Source organism: Xiphophorus hellerii, chromosome 7 (genome assembly GCF_003331165.1).
Source record: "Xiphophorus hellerii strain 12219 chromosome 7, Xiphophorus_hellerii-4.1, whole genome shotgun sequence".
Taxonomy (NCBI): domain Eukaryota; kingdom Metazoa; phylum Chordata; class Actinopteri; order Cyprinodontiformes; family Poeciliidae; genus Xiphophorus; species Xiphophorus hellerii.
Window position 1 is genome coordinate 22,189,323 of NC_045678.1, and position 19,858 is coordinate 22,209,180.

The following is a 19,858-nucleotide window of genomic DNA, read 5'->3' on the forward strand; positions in this document are numbered from 1 at the left end:
TATAACATAAATGCGTAGTTAGAATTACTAAATACTTCACTAATCTTACCAAATCGTTGCCTCAGTAAAACAAAATAGCATCATGCAGTCCCTATGTCACTCCATTTTTTAGCTCGTCCCTGAAACCCAGGTCGTATTTCTTATTAGCTCGATTCAAACATTTTTTTAAAAAAACATAATATGCAAAATAAAAGTAAAATGTAAAATAAAACCTATAACTAAAAACGTTCCTGCTAGACTTCAGTTTCTGCTTGACCTGTGATGAACTTGAGCGCTGTGTTTTGCTGTTGGTTTGACTCTGTAGGACCCAGCGGAAAACTGCTCTTGCTGAAGGGAGACGGAGCAGGAGAGAGGGGGGGAAAGCTGAGTGGAGAGAAGACGTTCCCAGACCAGTCAGTGGCTTCATGGAGTTCTGTACCTCTGATCCGCCGCCATGGATTGCAATCCGCGATCACTTCTTTTCATTTTACACCTTCTAATCTCCTGCGTTGTCCCTGCTTTCTTCATCATCTACCCCCCCAATGAAGGTAAGGCAACTCTGCGGACATTTGAATCAACGTGAGCGCTCGCTACTCTGTGTGTGTCAGTCAGTCGGGGTGTGTGTGCGTGTGTGTGTGTGTGTGTGTGAGTGTATGAGAGGGAGAGAGAGAGGGTGTGTGCATGTGTGTGTTTAAATGGTGCGCTTCACTCGGCACTGATCGCAGCATGCCATGCGCCCGTCGCGGATCACTCTTCAAATAACTGCGACAACAATAGGAAGATGATCCAAAGCGCACGGATATGACAGTGTGGCATCAACAGACACAAGACGTCATTTAACTAGCAAACTGTCTACGGACGTTCAAACTGAACATAGATCTCGAGAAGGGGGCGTGAAAGGCAGTTTTGAGACTGTTATTAGTTATTTAAATCTACATGAATTGAAGGTCAGTTTTGAAAAAGCTCCTGCTAAATGCGCACCTTGGGAGTTGTTACGGAGATACAAGGGAACTCTTCATGTCTAACTGTCGGTTACTGCCTACCCACTAATCCATTCGGGGTAAACGCCCCAGTTACAGGATAACTGTGAGCCGAACTTCATTTTAAGGCAATAAGTAGAGGATGAGCACAGTCGCAGTGCGCGTAAAAACGCACAGGATTGTACTTTTAAAAAAAGAAAAGAAGAAAAAAAAAGAAAACGCATATTTTGACCCCAAAATATACTTGCAAGCCACTGTGAACATGTACATTATAACAGATAAAAGGCTTTGCAACACTTTAAATTTTCACATGGATTTTACCTTCTCATCAAACTCGTTAATTCTCAGTTGTGATCCCTGTGAAAGTTAAGGAGACTTTTTCGCCCGTTATTAGACGGGTCCTATAAGTCTACACTGTCACTTCCCCATATCTGTAAAACGACGCTCAGCAAAAATAAAGACTTTAAAAACGATAAATTGCTGAATTTTTACTATATTGACAAGCTTTACGAAATTCTTAAAACAGTGTATATTCTCAAAAATGCTGTAATTTTGTCCGATATCAGTTAGTGCCGAGCAGAGAAGCAAAAGTCAGACGAGTATTGAAGATGCTCATCTCGCAACACTATTAAAGTCGGAAAGCAATCTAAACAGGCTGACGTATAATATAGTTGGTTAAGAGTTTATAAATACAGTAATTATGCACTGTATTTATACCTCTTTGTTTAGTTAGTCGGACACAAACTCACTGATGTTTCAAATGAGTGCAGATAGGTTAATCTTTTTTTAGGAAAGTGGTTGATCAAAGACAAAAAAAAGCAAATTTATTAGATATACGAATCATATCTAGAGTTATCAAATTATGTTTTATTTTTCTGTTGCCACCGCTCTCTGGAAGCTCTCAAGTTTTAGGCCACACAGTGGTCTCCCTATTTGAGACTTCCCAAGTGAATGAACTTGAAAATGTACTTTTCAAGAGTTGGGCAAAGTGTCCTTATGAACTCCGAGGTTCGTTTGTAAGACAGATAAATCTAACTGAAGCTGATTTCGGTTTTGTACGCTTTGAAATGCCTGTTGAACGACATCATTAAACTTTTTTTTATTTTTTATTTTTTTTTTAGAAAATACAGAAGAGAGTTGTCTGCTTTAGTCTCCCTGCAGTCAGGGACGATCGGACTCTGGTTCGTTTGTATAAAGCAGTGCAGGAGAGGAGAGAGCATTATATGTAATTTATGGTCGCTCCTTGACGGCGTGAGTTAGGAGAATATGCTGCGTGACAAAATGGAATAAAAACCAAACGCTTACGCAGACCTACAGCAAACAGCTCAGACTCCGCGCGAGGAACTTTATTCAATGGTGCAAGATATCAGTACTGGAATGTGTGAAAGAGATATATTGCTGATGCACGTTAGTGAAACTGAAAGAGATAAACACTTCACAAAATATAAGAAAAATATATCACGGTGGAGTGTGTGTGTGTGTGTGTGTCTGCTTGTGTATTTTTTTTTCCTGAGAAGACACTTTATCATTCGGCATTCGTGAAAAAAAGGCATACACACAAACGCATCAAAACCAACTCCTTTAGAGTGTGGCTAGTTAAAAGCGTAACATGCCAGAAATTAGGCAATTAAGTCAATTGACAGTTTTCGATCTCATAAATCTGCCAGGGAGCGTCAGCGTGGAGCTGCTCCGTCCTTACAGAAATACATGCAGATATCAGGAGCTTATGATCTGGGTGAAAACACAATTTCAACACGAAAAGCAGCTCGCAAGAGTGAAAATGCACTGCAAAATATATAACAGCGTCCATCATTAGGACGGATCTGGCTACTGCCTAACGATCAAAAACACATAGCAGAGCTGATGAACGCAGACTATTGATTTATAAAGCACACGATAAGCATTGATTTAACATTATTAATCACCATACTCATGTTCCAAAGTCACTACAAAACCACTACAAGCTGCTTTACCTTACTTATGGGTGTGTCCATATACGATATAAGTGGAAAGTGCTCCAAGCTCAGTTTTTGTAAATCAAAAACAAAACTATTTTAATAAATATAAATCTTGTTTGAATTATATGATGAAGAAATTCTAAAATTTCACTTTTGCCATATCACAAAAGAAAGTTTTTTCTTCTTCTTGTCTATTGTTTCGTGTGCCTCTGTGAGTAGGTGCTTTTGTTTATTTATATATTTGGTCAGTTAGTTATTACTCAACACGCTGGTAATTACATATCCTGCCTGCAGTAGATTGGATATTCATTTGAACATGCCTGCTATACAGCAATATTTCGGGATCTTTCAGTCACTGAGCAATTTAGCTGGTAGAGAATAATTAAAAAAAAAAAAGGTCTAGAAGGGAAAGACCTTTTCTCTTTTTTTTATTTTTTTTTTTTAGAAAATGCCTTTTTTTCTTTCTTTTTTAATTTTTTTTTACAGATTTTATGGAGAGTGTTGCAGCATTACTTCCAAATTAAATACAAATGTTTATGCAGGAAGCTACATGTAATCACAGGTTAACCAAGCGATAATGAACCCTTTTCTATTTATTTAGTTCTTCCTCATTGAGAAAAAATGTAAGGTTTTTTGTACTTTCGTTCCCCATGTCCAGCTATGGCTCAACCGTTTTTTACTTTTTCTTTTTTGTTTCATGCACTCGTGTGGCCTTTAGTGGGTCACGACGATCTCGTTGAAACCTTTCGACGTAGTTGCAAGGTATTTATTTATCTATTTTTCAACTAAGTAAGTTGCAGGCTACATTTGATTGTCGCGGTTCTTTCTTTCATCACTGATGGAAGAAAACAAAAAAAAGTTGTGAATTGGCGCAGCTTGTCCTCTCAGGTGGTGTGAGGTACAGGCCCGCTGCGGGACGCCTGGAGGCCGCGGGTATTTTTAGCTGCTCGCCCCGAAGAGCCCAGAGCTGCGGTCCCTCTGGGACACATGAACGTTTGTGAGCTATGGTACCTTTCAGAACTGCAGGAAATTTTAGTGCACTCACAAAATAATAATAATATATATATATATAAATAAATAAATAAATCCCAGCTTCTCTGTATGTGCTGTAAGCCATTGTGTGTGCTCACCAAATGAGGAAGACTGGCAACGTCAGTTTAACATGGTTTCAACTAGTTTAGAGTGAAACTTAACTATTATGTAGATACTACATGTTCCCATGATGTACACAGTATGCAGAGGAACATACTTATGTCAGTGCTAGTGTTTTTGTTTTTACAGTAAGGCAAAAATATAAGGCATAAAGTGTGAAAACAGATGGAATCAAAGAAAGAAAGAAAGAAGGAAAGAGAGAAAGAAAGAAAGAAAGAAAGAGAGAGAAAGATAGAAAGAATATGAAATAAAGAAAGAATGGGGACAGAGGGGCTGGGCAAGTAGCAACAACATCAGACAGAGCGACTTTGCTCTTGAATAATTCATAATGGGAGGTGAACACTTCACCCTTTAACACAGACACAAGTCGCCTTGCTTTGCCTGCAGTGCGGCCTGCCAGCTCTCACATGCACAGAAGCATCCTACACAGAAACATTCTATTCTATTCTATTCTACTCCAATCTATGTGCCTGATCAACATCTTGATGCCGTTAGTCTGCCTCTGCATGTTCATCAGCTGTGCACTAGTTGCAGGGGAAGCTCGAATTAAAATGTGTGCTGGAAAAATCAGCAGCTGTAAATTATGAGAACACAGACATCAAAATGAGCAGTCCCTCTCCCCCTTTACGTGCCCGTGCTCCCCTGCTCAACATATACTACGCTGGGCAATACCAGATATATGATTATACAGCATGCACAATCATCATATATCTAGTGTCATTGACTGCCTCCATTTGTCAGGTTCAGCTTACACATTGTGGGTTTTTAGACGGTGGTCTTGGTTTGCTTTATATATATTGATTCACCTGTTTCCACCTCTGATGTTTTGCTCCCTCTCAGACAGGCTGGCTGAGTTTGCTATTAATACTCCCGTTTAGAAGCATTCCCTGATGGGGCAGGGGCCATATTCTTGGCTGACGTTAGCTTGCTAACTGATTCTGTGGGTCCATGTGTGTGTGTGAAAGAGAGAGAGCGTAAAGACTGTCAGCAAATCTTTGTGTACAGTCTTATTTTGTGTTAGTTTGAGGATTCAGGCGCAGTAATAGCAGAAATCTTGTGGCGAAATTTCAGCATACGTAACTCAGGGCACAACTGCATACGAGGGCATATGACATGTGCCTTAAAAATTTTGAACTTTATCTGGTACCTGATTGCCAATGGTAACAATATAGACACACATTTACATGTACATTCTGGTGTATTTGAATATTTCTCAATGTTACCAAATCCAAGCAGTGAAACTCATGTGTTTGACATGTTACGCACAGTGGTGTGTTTAAATTTGACAATGGCTCAAATGTGACGAAGTCCAAAAATCTTGTTTATTAGGAAAACAGTAATAGTATATAAGAGAAATAATAATGACACATTTTTGAAAAAAGAAATTCTGGCCTGCACAATCATACGGAAGACCACTGACTTGAGAGTTAGTCCTAAAGAATCGCAGGTAGCTGCACCAAAACACATCAATAAAAAGTTGAATGGAAGAAAGAAATGGAGTAGAAAAATGTGCACAAGGGACAGGGCTAACCATAGTCTTAACAAGATTTTAAGCACACCTAATGAAGAGTTGTGGAGTTAATAATTATTTGTGCAGGAACATAATCTGCTTTGTTGGTTCATTGTTTTGTATCAAGTCCAAAGTAAGCTCAGCTACCAACCAAAACATTTTGAAGCATTTCCTGAGTACCTATGCTGACAAACTTTGATTTTAGATATTTATTTTTAAGAAGGACTTGACACGTGATGGCACTGTCAAAGTTCGGACACCTGCTTAAAGAACTATGAATGGCCAGAAAACCTGAATGAATTTCACCTAAGCCCATAATCTGTTAAGTTTTGTGAAGAGGAAGATAAGAGATACCAGAACCAGCAATACAGACTCAGACATTGAAGTAAATCAAACAACATGAGAAATATCTCACTTTCATTCATTTTTGTTGAACAGAGTCTAACTGACTGACACAGCAACACAGGACACAACAACGATGCAGCTGTGTGCATCATTTTATATATTTATTTGTATTTTTATTGTATTTTTGTAGCCGGTATCTGTGCATCTCTATTTGTGTATTCCCATTGTTTCCTTGATGGGAAAATTTATTTGTGTTTACTTGTATATGCGTCGGTGCTGATTCCTCATGCCAAGTACAGCTGAAGGGCCCTTTTTCCCTTCCTGCGATATGAGAGCCGTCTAATTTTCTGCACTCAAATTCCTTCGCTCAGCTCAATTTGAGATGTGGGCTTGGCTTGTTGAGAAATGTAAATTGGAAGCAATGGGCCTGGATGCGGAGCTGCTATTATCTGACATGAACAGATAGCTTCATTAGACTCTAATAGTAATGTGTATTCTGCCACTCAACTGCCTGAGTGCTGCTGCATTGCTGTGGCTCGACTTAGAAGCCAGAAGTAGATAAGTCTCTTTGTTTCTCTTCCTTTCTGAACTTCTTTGTTGCCAAATCTGCGGATATTTATAAAGAAAATTGTTATATTAGTCCGTATTAGATTGTTGCCAGCTATCCTGGGATAACATTTGGAAAAGAATCGTCACTGGATTCGGTACGCTAGTTTGACCAGGAGGATCCAGGGAGTATGCGTTTGCAGTGCTTGATGTCATAGCTGTAAGGTCTAGTTGCATTGCTGCTTCCCTCTGCTATGGGTGTGTGCAAGTTACTTGTTTGTACGTGCTTGGATCTAAATCACTTTGCTTTTGGAAGGAAATGAACTATAGAGATGAGTCAGTTTTGTTGGAAGAGTAATCTTTCAGGGAGTTTTTTTTTTTTGCTTTACTTTGTGATCTTTTGTGACTTTAGAAGAAAAAAAAACTGCTTTGGAAAGTCTTTTAGCTCACTAATAAAAACATTAAAATAATGATGAGCATTTTCTCAACAAAAAAATGGCAAACTGAATTACAGCTTAGAGTTCTCTTTGACACTTGCAGATTCAAATGAGATACTCAGTTGTGCTTCTGAACAAATGAGGAAACTTTTTTGAAATAAATGTTGAAAAATATCGGCCAGCAGCTGCAGCATGTTGTACTACTGACTCACAACGTGTCGTTTTCAGCTCAGCATCAGACTGGCATGGCTCTCCAGCAATGGTAAAGCAGCATCAAACGGTGATCTGTGGCTTTTGCCTGGCAACGGATTCATTACACGCATTCTTTGTGTAATGAATCCATATAAAATGAGTTTTTCTTTTGCATCAAACTCAGCATAGATGTGATTCTGAGCTCTGGACTGGAGCTGAATTGGTTGTTTCCTCTTCTCTCTCTTGGAGGAGTCAGCTAGCATTGGGTTATCAATGGCAATTTTGGGGAACTGGCAACAACTGGACAAGGTTCTTTCTGCACATTTTTGAATGAAACCAAGACTTAGTCTTTTGGTTGGGTCAATATAGTCACCTGCATAGTTTTGGATTCAGAGCTGCTGCGGTTTCTGGAGTGACCCTTCTCTCTGCCTGTAGAAAAAATGAGGGCGGGGTTCAGGTAGTCCACTGTCTCCCCATGATCGCCCTCCCAGGTGGCAGGAGAGAGAGATCGTTTATTATAGAACTTTACAAAGGTGTGCCATAGACCTCGACCGCACAGTTTCCTTCCTAAAACTCCTCCTCTTCCTGTTGAATCTCAAAGTGGGTTGATGCAGTGCATTGTGGGATTAATTTTCCTTCATGGCTGGATGTTTGATTTGCATCACAAGTTTGTGTTTCTGCTTGTGACAATTTGCCTGCTGAAGTCAGGTTTATGTTAAGCAAATAAGCTGTCTCAATATTCTTCTTTCTGCGTGACCCATACTGACAGCTTGCTTCAATAGCAATCTTTCACTCTGCGAGAACACAACAGCAGAAAATGCTCCAATTCCATTCAGAGCTCAAGGAATACATTGTATGTCAGAGGTAATTTGTTCAACATATCCATCAGCAGGAATGACACTTTCCAATAGTACTATTTACCTGCACTGCTGGTCATAGAATTTCTATCAGCACTGCAGAATTTAAAAAATAAAATAAAACTCTGCTTCTCTGCTCCACTGACAAGGGTATGACTTCAGCTCACCACAGAAAACTGTTTTCCAGGGTCCCAGCTTGCATCATAGCACCGCTGAGTTCCTTGTCTTATTTGTCCTATGTCATATTTCCTCTGTTAGACATGGATTTACTCTATCTGCTGTTGAATGCCTGTTTGAAAAATAGAGCGGCTTCTTGACAGTGGCTTCTTGAGCACACAGACACATACACGCCCACACACTCACATATGCAGGCTACATTTCCATTCTTTCTAAATGGATTCATATTTTGGTCATAGTGTGGCCAATGGAATTTTGGACTACCTCTGAAAGTGGTGATTGCATTTAAATTTTGATTTGAAGCACTTTTGCTTTACCTGGTTACACTTCTGTCGCCATGAATGAGTGTGCAGCAAGGTAGGCTGGTGTTTGAATGGGTCAAAAGCACGACTCTTTGAAACTAAGCTTGTCTCTTGGCTTCTTTAAATCCTGGCCGTATTTTTTGTTCACCACCTTCAAAATACCTGCGAGGAAAGATATGCTTTCTGTGTTCATCTGTGTCTTATGCAGGGTGTTTGTAGTTTTCCAGGCAATATAAACCTTTTTCACAGTTGAGAAAACATATTCAGCTAATACAAACTAAAATGCAGCATTTGCCTTAAATGGAAAAAGGAGAGTTATTTTAGTTGTGAAACATATTCATTGGCTTAAACTCCACTGAGTCAGAAGCATATCTGAGTAGTAATGCTGAATTTTCAAAGTCTTATGCTCAGAGATGCATGATTTAATTATTTCATGCAAACCTTTTACTAAGGCTTACCATCAAACAGTCGAGATCATTAACCTAGAACCTAATAGTTACTAAATATAAGCTTAAACAATCTTAACATCTCAGTAGCTCTGTCAGGATCCTGAAACATTCTGCAGGGTTGAAGCATTGGGTTCTCCCTTTCGCATGGATCAGAGGTATGCTCCTTCTATTACTGTGAAAGTCAACTTTTAGCAATGGCATATACATTTAGAAACTTTTAATATTCCTTATCAAGTTTATATTGCAGTTCACTGAAATAATGAAATTGCAACTTCCAATTTTTCATAATATATACACATGATTTATTGTATGTTATTGAGATTTAATGAGATAAAACAGATTTAGCTCCATTCATTGTATTAAACCAATGGCTCTGACTAGCATACCTCTTCTTGCATCCCCACATCATGATGCTGCCAACACCATGTTTTTTTGTGGGGATGATGTGTTGAAAAAATGTTAGAGCATCATGCATGTAAGGCAAAAGGTTCAGTTTGACCTCATCCTATCATCTTTCTATTTTCAGACGTTGGATTGAATTGACACAGCTTCTTCCAGCTTCCAGTTAACTCTGTTCAACCATCCTCTTGCTACTGAAAAAATATATATATATATTCAACAGCATCATATTATCTTATCAATATAACATAACTTGTCATTCTTGTTCAATAATGACTTTCTTCTCACCACTGTTATACTTTATTTAGGAGCATGAGATTTGTAAAAAAAAAATTGAAAGCTTTCCACTTCACATGAATTGGTCACTTACATAAAATAAAATACTTTAAAGTTTGTGATTTTTGGTCACATATCAGAAAGCAGATATAGTTTAACACGTATGAACACTTTTGCAAGCTGCTATAATCTGTAAGGACCAACAATGAGGATGTTGTTCCTTATGCATTATAAGGAACAATCTAAACTATTTTAGATTGTTAACATCTAAAATAGTTTAGGTCTGATTGTAGTGTTAAGCTACAGACCAGGTTAGGAACCTAATAATTAATAAAGGTTTAAAAACAGAAACAGAGAGTCTTTATTTGTATCACTGTCTTCACAAAGTTAGCCATGGAGCCATTTAATGCCATCGTGTGAGTCACAGTGTGTGGCAGCTGAGTAAATAATCAGTCCTTGAGGTTGGAGATTTCTCCTTTGGGATTAAATGAAGGCTAATTGGGGCTAACAAGAACTGGTCACTCATATGCTGTCTGCTTTTCCTTTTCTTTCCTACCACAGTTAACCTGTTAGACTCTAAAGCAAGCCAAGGGGAGCTAGGATGGATTTCCTACCCATCACATGGGGTGAGTATCTTTAAGTCTTTTACCTTCACCACTTTAATCATGCCTGAACTGCATGAAGACTTAAACCACAAAAATCATGATGTTTAGACTCCATTGATCCTCTTATTGAACAACAGAATCAAGTGTAGATTAACCCACTTTCTCAGACGTTTTTGCCTGTTTTTCATCTTGCAGGTCAAAGGTTAAGTATTCAGTGTGCCGTATGGTTGAGATACGTAAGGGAAACTGTACGGCATTCATGTGCTCTCGTTTGTGCACATATGTGTGTGTGTTTAAAGAGAGATTAAGGCATTAACGGGCTTCAGGTTCTTGCCCCCAAATGATCCTCGTAAGAGGAGATATAAAAATGACTACCTCTAATAAAATATTACAAGAACAACATTGATTGTGTTTTTACAATGCATGCAAACTTAGAAGTCTCATTTGTTGAACATTATTTGAGTTACTTCAAACCACAGCGTTTTCTATTTTGATATCAAAAGTTTATTTTATTTCACCACATTTGTATTTGTAGGAAAAGGTTTATCGCATAATTTAGAACAAAACATGTCTTCAAATGTTATTATTCATAAGTTTTTACCATAGAAAAAAAGTATGGTTTTTATTGTGAATTGAACAAGTATTGCTTATTCTTAATCTACTCCTAATAAATTAATAAAAAAAAATATCTGAACACCAATGTAAGGTACTCCTAATCAATTAGGAGAAGAGATAAAATGTTTTCTTAATAATTTGGTTAATTTAAATGAAACATCCACAAAATAGTAACCACAATCTTATTTACTTGAAGATTTTCAGAATTCTATGTGGTTCAAAACATTTTTTTACATGCATTGTCACCCCTTAAAAATTTTAGTGCTGGTTTACAATTATGAAACCAATGTATGAATAAGAGTAAAATACAATTTACATAGCATATTGTTCATTCTGCAGCTCGAACATATGTTGAAAAATCTTAAACTGTCCTTTTTTCCTCCTAAATTCAAAACATATCACATTTTTGTAAATAATACAACACTTTATGTAAAGAAGTTATAGGAAAAAGCTGTGAAATAAAAAAGAAAATGCAGCCTCTATCATCTGCGAGTCTGTCTTTCTCCACCAAAGCCCTCCAGTGGGCTCTTGTTCAGTGTTTATTTGTCTAACTAGTTAGACTCCTGCGCCTCTGGGCTGGCCTCCTGTCACCCACCACCCCCACTTCTCTTTTACTCTCTCTCACACAGACTCACGCACGCCTTCCCCCTCTCTCACACACACACACACATACACAATTCCCTGTTTTTCCTTTATTAAGTGTTAGAATTACTCTTTGGCAGTAGCTTAAGGTAATCCCGTCATTTGTTCCATTGGACTGCCAAACCTAGTTTCCTTCGGCCGTATACAGCGCTGGCACTGTCGGAGTATGCTGAACTTCTCCAATGAGGATCAACCGCAATGAAAAAAACAAAAAAAAATCACAGAAAAAACTGCATGCACTTTAAAATCCATTTGGTCTACAGACGATTGCAGACTACACAATTGCAACTGTGCGACTAAATGACGGAAGAGATGGATGTTGTGCCGGCTTAAGTTATTTGCGTGTGAGCAACTAGGAAAATGTGCACTGATACGGGTACTTGATACAGCCCTGGCCATTGGAATGTGTGACAGAGGTTATGCAGTTTGCAGAGAAACGTCTGTTTTATTTCAGATTTTTTTCTTTGAACTAGTTTAGATAAGAAGTTTGTGGTTATCCAATTTGTAAAAGTGCTATGAGAATGACCGTTGATGTTATTCCCTACGGAGAACCTTTCCAAGCAGAATGAGCAGGGAATTAACCAAGGGCTGAAAAGATGAGGAGAAAGAATAGATGGAGAGGTGTTGAAAATGCAGAGGAAAGTGAGAGGAGAAAATGACAGAGATGTAGAAAGACAAATGTTGGTAAAAATCGGGCTTTTGTAGTAAAGTATTTGCCACTGCCATGACACGCACTAGATATCTGTGTTGAGGGAGATGTCAAATGTGAGTTTTCCATCTTATATAGCACTTTGTATGTTGGATAAAAAGTTCAGTTTTCATCTTATTTGAATAAAACCCATTCTTCTTTTATGAGAAAGACTTCCGAAGCATGATGCTGCCTGTCTCATCTGACCAGAGAACCTTCATTTTTGAGAATGGAAAAGAAGTGAGTGACAGGGAGATCAAAAAGATGAGTAAGGAGGGTGAATGAAAGGCTGTGAAGGAAGCAGGAAAAGCTCAGAGGGGAGAAAGTCAGAGACACAGACACAGATAAATATTGCTGATGATCAGGTCCTCAAGGTGAATCATCTGTAATTACTCACGTCATCCACTGACTACGCTCTGATAAGCAGCATGCCCCTCGGAGAACGCTGCTCAGAAATGATTTCTCCAAATGTGTGGCTATGGCGGAGTACCCTTTCTACCTCCCTCACACATACACGCAGATACAAACTCATTCACACTGATAGAGAGGCTTCAACTATTGGCCTACGGAGACGCAACGTGCTCTGGTCAGAACAAATTAAGAGCTTAGCCTCCCCAGGATGTTCACTCGGGAGCCACCGAATGGACTGATGGCTGTGCGTTTGTGTGTTTGAGTGTGTTTGATCCAGATATACTGTTATCTGTCTGGGAGGCAGGCTGATTGCTTTGCAGTGTCCGGGGGGCTTAACCCATCACTAAAGACTGTTAAAGATTACATTCTCGCATGCTTTGAAAGCATTCTTCAGCAACAAACCAACACCCCAGACACCGGCTCTGCATGCAGAATAGAATTAATGGGTACATACAAAGTGAAGTACAGTCTTCAAAGCAACGGGGGATACAACGTGGCTGTCTTTGCCAGGAACTTGGCTTATTGCTGCAGTATTTCAAATCTTCATTCATGGCTACCAATATTAATTTGTTTTAAACAAGTTTAGGTAGCTGCTTTCACACATGCAGTGCAGGATAGAAATGTGTTTTTACATTTGAGGAGCTTTGCTTGATAGGACATAGCAAGGGTGTATTATACCAGAGGATTCTCTGGGATTCACATTCCATTGAGTCACAAGTCAGAAAGGTTACTTTCTTCTGTGTTCAATATCTTGATTCAAAATGGAGAGAGTCAACTCTAGACTTCAGTTTAGATGTGAAAATGGATAATGTGAGTTTTAAACCAACTAAAAGAAAGTAATGCTACAGCAAAGGAATTTGTGACCATCTCAACAGTAAAGCCTGCAAGATCAACAATAGCTCTTGCTCCTCATAAACACTTTACAGCAAAAGGGCTGTCCTTAAATTAAAATTAATTTCATTGAAAAATATGAAGCCAACAACATGTTGGTTCAATACATTAGTATTTGTGCAACAACTGCAGGCATACTAATAGTCAAATACCTATTACAGAATCCTGGGCAAGTTGGTGTGGAGGAGCTGCAACAAATCTTTTATTGCAGTTTGCCACATGTAGGTTACCCATCAAACATGTGGAAAAAGAATGGTCTAGTCAGATCAGATGAAAAATCAACTTTTTTCTCCTACAAATTGCCTGCACTGTAAACAACTGTGGTCCACGTCAAAAATAGAAGAGCCGATCTGGACTAGGCAGTCACTGTTAATCCAATATTTAGAAGTGTGGCCTTTTGAAAGTCCATATTTTATGTAATTTTATTATCATTATTGCTAAAGTAAAGAGATGTGTTGCCTTTGGAAAATAGTCAATATACAATAAATTTAAAAAATAACACGTGTTTTAAAATGATAGTACTTATATTAATATTTCAAAAACTGTTTTAACACAAACTTTTAGAGAGCTCCTATAAATTTAGCATCCCTTAGTGATGTGTTTTATATTTCTTTAAAAACTAGAAGCATTAACTAGGCTCACCAAATTAAGAGTCATCCACAGAAAGGTCTCAAAGCTCGGCTAATGAAATAGCCTCGCAGTTGCCCTGCTGTCGTTTTTAGGTGCAGACCTATCATAGATATTTCAGCTTTTAAGAGCACTCCTCACTAGCAGTATCAACAATTAATACTTTAGTCACGCAACATTGTTTGCTTTACTAACAATTACAATTTTGTTTTTTCTGAGCATAGTTAAAACTCCAGAAGAACTTTCCAGATGGTTCCGTGAAGCAGACCATCTGGCACATCAGGTTATGTTTTCTGAACTAGTGATATCATATATGATTGCGCCAATCTTGCATTGGAGCCAAGGCTGTGTCTTTGATGGAGCTGCCAAATGCATTCATGACTCAAGCTCTTTTTTAACCCTAAGCCATAAAAAGAACACCCTTCGTCAGATCATCCTCAAACCCAACACTATGTTGGTTCATGGCCAATTTAATCAAAATACATTCTAAACTCAGATCTGAAAGCACCAATGTGGAATATGTTTCAATAATGAAGTTAATTCTGAAAAAAGATGTTTTAGACTCCCGGCAGGTGTTGATCTATTTTACTTCTTCCAAAATATGTCAGTCACTGTTACATCTAAGTGCTTTGTCACCCTATATAGCCCCCCTTTAACTACCAAAGACCCTAACATCTTTGAACTAGGTGAATTAGAGTGCTGACTAGGTGTTTTTGAGGAGGTCCTGTTGCCATAGCTATGTGTTGATCAGCTCAAGTTACCACATTTCATTACTGTCCGTTTTGCTGTTTCACCTACAGCACAGATCAGAGAACCCAGGGCAGCATCACACCAACCTGTGCCTCAGCTGCGACCATTAAGGGTCAGGGTCAGAGGTCATAGAGACTAGTGTAGGGTCACTATGTTGTTATATATCAATTAGAGTACAACGAGGAGGAGAGTTGCGCTGAAGAAATATAAGATGATGGCTTTCTTTTTCCTGATTAGCAAATAATCCACCTTTAGTTTTCTAAATATATTGGTGAGTGATTCACACAATTAGAGAACATTCAGCTTGAAAACTTTTATAGAAATCTTCATATAGCTACATGCATCTGCAACACAACTTACCCTTGAAAAGCATTAGAAAACAAAATACAGTATAGCATTTATTTTTTATGTCATAAAGATGTTGCAATTTAAAGTTTTAAAGGCTTCTGCAAACATTTGTGAATCAGAATAGGCGTATCTAAAGGAGAAAATACATGTATCAGTCTGAACTCGCTTGGATATTTCACAACATATTGAAATGTAGACTGTCTTAAAATGTGGGACTGATGCATGAAGACATGCAAAGTGAAGTGAAATGTCAGAGTATGCTGTCAAAATGAAGTCCTTTATGTGGTCTTGAGGTCAAAGCTGTAGACTCGGCACACAGTTGTGATGTTTTACAAATGCACACATGCAGAGGAAGATAGAGTAGAAAATCCAGGGAGCATTTCAAACAGAAAAACAGATGCTCTGAATGCAGCAGAACAAGATAATTACCTCAAAGTAGTGGTCAAATGTAACTCATCGTGAATCTTTCTCTCTTGTGGAGGCAGTTTCAAACAAATTTGATCATGTTTGTAAATTGTAAAATTTCAAACTCAGTAACAGTCTATTGAAACTCTATGGAAGAAGTTATGCTTTGATTCATGCAGTTATCTTAGAACCTCTTTGATTTTTATGAAAATAACCAGATAGGACAGCCATGACTTCCTTCAACTGAAACATTGATTTATTAAATGACCATAGTTGGTGAAAACCTATTTAAAGCAAGGTTGTGCAATACCTATGAGTATTAGTGAATATGTAGACTCAAGTTTGCATGCTATACAAAGTGATTCATGAATCAGAACCAACATATTTAAACAGGGGTGACATGCATCTAGAACAAACTCTTCACAAATTGAACTTCAACACATAAAATCAGAGTTAAAATAAATTAAAAATCCAGTTGTAAAAATTAAAATATTTAAATGTCCAGACTCTTGTTTAAAGTTTAATTAAGCACAGTTGTATTAGTATATACTACATTGTTCACTTAGTACCAATATCTTTTTGGTACTAAAAAGATATTGGTACTATTGGTATTAAACAAAAATATGTTTAATATAGTAAACATATTTTTGTGAATTGCTGGAAAAATTGGATACCTGCTGCTCTGCAAAAAATTTCAACAAAATAAGTTGACCTAAAAATGCAAACAAACACCAAAATCTTTAATGATAATGGAGAAACACATTTAAGCATGCACATTTGTCAGTGTGTTCACACTAGCAGATTTTCTTATCAAACACAATGTCAGCAGTCAGTAATCACTATGACAAAGCTGGTACTCCTTTTGGTTTCTGCTCTGTTAAAGTCTGTCAGCAACCCTTTTTGGCTTGTCATCACATCATTTAGTGCTTGTATTTATAGTTGAGCATTTAAACCTGTGAGTACAGTCAGGTGAAATGTTAACTTTAGTTTCACCTCTATATTTAACTCCTTTGAATTCTCCCATCATTTCCCTGTTATTGTAAGAGCTTCAGGGACCGTTCACTGCTCTCAGATGAATGAGGGGATGCCAAAGGAACCATGACGGGAGAGACTAAACACAAACGAAATCTCTCCCTCTGAGATTTCCTTTAATTATGTCCCTCTCTTTTACTACTTCCGCTTTTACTTTTTAAGGCTTTTACTTTTGTCTCCGGTGCCTTCCAAAAAATTCATACCCCTTAATTTTTTTTTATTTTGCCTGAAAAACTTCAGTGTATTTTACTGTGATTTTATGAGACGTGACCAACACAACGTTCAACTATGACGTGCAAAGAAAAAGGGTGCAAAGTTTTCAATGTTTTCTTTTGTTGTTGTTTTAACAAAGACAGTTTTGTAATTTTGTATTTTGCCCTCTTTACTCTGATCACCTTTAGTGCAGTCCAACCAATAGATTTCAGAGGTTACATAATTATTAAATAGAGTCCCTGCATATGTATTTTAATCTCAATATGGATATGAATGCTCAGAGTTGATGTAACATTTGATAAAGCTAAATTCAGGGAATGTGTACAGTAAGTATACAGTAAGATTTGAAATTGTGTAAATGTAGGCATAGAGTTGAGCTAGAATGAGTAGGATGGAGGTAGAATCCAGTTACTTGTAATATTTTTCTAAGAAGAATGGACAGAAATGTCAGACTTTACCCCCAAAACACATGCAGCCATAGAAGCATTTGGAATGTAGTTGTGCATCATGATTAAGAGGGAATTAGATACACATGCACAGTACAGTTCTGAATTGTTAATGTATAAAAATAGTTTCTCTTTATGTTGGCCTATTGCATGCAATCTTAAATGCACCAAAATGTGAAAAAGTTACATCGGTATTAATAATTGTTCTAGTCTTTGTGAATTAATGAACTCTTTCATATCTGAACACAACAGAGGGACTTATTATTTAGGCAAATTTCTATTAAAATTTCACTAAAACGAAAAAGGAAAACCATTTGCTCATTTACACCCATTATCTCATCTTAACCATTATAAGCCCACTGTTACAGGTGTCCATCCCTCATTGCTGTGACTCAATGTTGATTTGCCCAGACAGCAAAGCCGAAGAGCATGATCAATGAGTCTTCCCGCTGTGTTGAATTCAAAAGGAATGACCCAGCTCTCTTTTTCTCCTCTCCTCTCTTTGCTTTCTCCCAGTGGAGGGAAAATGTAAGATAGACACGAACGTTCCTGGTATACACTCACATCTGTCTATACCTCGTAGCTTCTTTTTGTTTCATTTAGTGGATTCAGCACGTTTTCTTTTTTAAGTAGAAGTAGTTCTGTGATGCAAATAACAAAGACTACAGCTTGAAAGTCCTCACTATTAGAGAAATTAAAGAGATCATGTTAGTGTAAGGGTGAAAAAAAACCACTATGAGATTTTTGTTAATATTTAATATTAATTATGCAGCTTCACACAAATTTAGAGCAACTGAGATGGAAACATCACACTTCATGGCTTATCTTAGAGATATTTTCACAGCATCCTAATAGAGAAAAATTGGCTATGGCAGCAAGTTTGCTTTTAATTAATTTGAATCATTTACAAAAGATCTGGTAGTGTGATTTTTTTCACCCTTAAGTGTTTATTAGATGTTTAGTATTCAGAAAGAATGAATCTGGATCTAAATAATTCATCATTAAATGGTTACAGGGTGGAGATAACTATTTTTCTCTCTATCTCCCCTCCTTCCCTCTTTTTTCCTCTAATTCCAAACCCCTAATTGTCTTCAACATTATATGAATCTCTTTGCCTCTATTTTCTTCTCTTTTCACCATCTTTACTCCCATTCTCACTTCCTAATTTTCTCATTACTTTCTTTATTCGCTGCATTTCTGTTCTTTTATTCCTTCCTGCTTCCCTCTGCTTCTCCTTTCGACCCCTCCCTCTTTTCGTTTGTTGCAGTGGGAGGAGATCAGTGGTGTGGACGAGCACTACACCCCCATCAGGACCTTCCAGGTCTGCAATGTGATGGAGTACAGCCAGAACAACTGGCTTCGCACCAACTGGATCACTCGCCAGTCGGCGCAGAAGATCTACGTGGAGCTGAAGTTCACCCTGCGGGATTGCAACTCCATCCCACTGGTCCTTGGCACATGTAAGGAGACCTTTAACCTCCTCTACCTGGAGACAGACGATGACCAGGGAAGCCACTTCAGGGAGCATCAGTTTCTGAAGATTGACACCATTGCTGCCGATGAGAGCTTTACCCAAACAGACCTTGGAGATCGCATCCTCAAGCTCAACACTGAGGTGCGTGAGGTGGGCCCTTTGAGCAAGAAAGGTTTCTACCTGGCATTCCAGGACGTGGGTGCCTGTGTGGCTTTAGTCTCAGTCAGAGTTTACTTTAAAAAGTGTCCACAAACTGTGAAGAATTTGGCCTCCTTCCCTGACACTGTGCCCATGGACTCCCAGTCCCTGGTTGAGGTCAAAGGCTTGTGTGTCAATTACTCAAAAGAGGAGGAACCCCCACGAATGTACTGTAGCACAGAGGGGGAGTGGCTCGTGCCTATTGGGAAGTGTCTCTGTAACCCAGGATACGAGGAGAGAATCAGCACCTGCCAAAGTAAGAAACTTTTTAAAAATATTTTTTTGCATTCTTTAATGTCCAATGTCTCATCTCTTCCTGTGTGTGGAACCTCTCTGATCTAAATAAGTCAAAGACCTTTCTGAGGTCACAGATTGATGTAAAGACTTCTACACTTCATATCTGTCAGTTTAAGGGCTTTAATGTGAAATACTTGGTCTTTGTGTGCACATTACATACTTGACTGTGGATGCATTCTGTTTGGGAAACCTTCAAACAAATCCAAGGCTCCCGAGGTGTCTCTGGATAGGTTGTCCAGCTGTACACATGTATCTCTCTATATGTAGACGATGTGTTATCCAGGTCCGTCAGCAGGCGGGTGCAGCCGGCAGTAATTTGGTAGTAACCTTTTCTTTGACACATCATTAGCTTTGGAAGATTTTAGCTAGAACTGCACAGACAGGTCCGACAAAGGGAATAGACTGGAGTGGATTATAATGGAATAGCTGTGGTGATGATTGTGGGTGCGGGTGAAAGTATGGCAGGAGGTTAAACTGAGATTGATGCAAATATCTTTGTATATCATTGTCTGGTCATCATGACTGTTCTGCTGCTTGCACAATCTTCACACATGTTTTGAAAGGGAAATTGTTCCTGTTGTAGTTCCTTGGAAAAATTTTCTTACAGACCAACACAAACTATAATGTAGTTGTGAAGCTGGAGAACGTAATTTATCA

At 38.3% G+C, this 19,858-nt stretch overlaps 1 protein-coding gene across 6 annotated transcripts in view; it reads left to right on the forward strand.

Annotated features, from left to right (window-relative positions):
• The first annotated feature begins 227 nt into the window (after window positions 1–227).
• epha3 (eph receptor A3) overlaps window positions 228–19,858 on the forward strand; it is a 108,921-nt gene continuing 89,290 nt past the window's right edge. The window contains exons 1-4 of one of the 6 annotated variants that reach the window (XM_032567242.1): window positions 228–527; window positions 10,121–10,185; window positions 17,749–17,760; window positions 18,500–19,160. In XM_032567242.1, the coding sequence (XP_032423133.1) occupies window positions 434–527; window positions 10,121–10,185; window positions 17,749–17,760; window positions 18,500–19,160 (832 nt within the window). In that variant the 5' untranslated portion in view covers window positions 228–433. The remainder of the gene's footprint in view (window positions 528–10,120; window positions 10,186–17,748; window positions 17,761–18,499; window positions 19,161–19,858) is intronic. The other 5 variants (XM_032567246.1, XM_032567241.1, XM_032567245.1 and 2 more) reach the window with 5 other exon arrangements.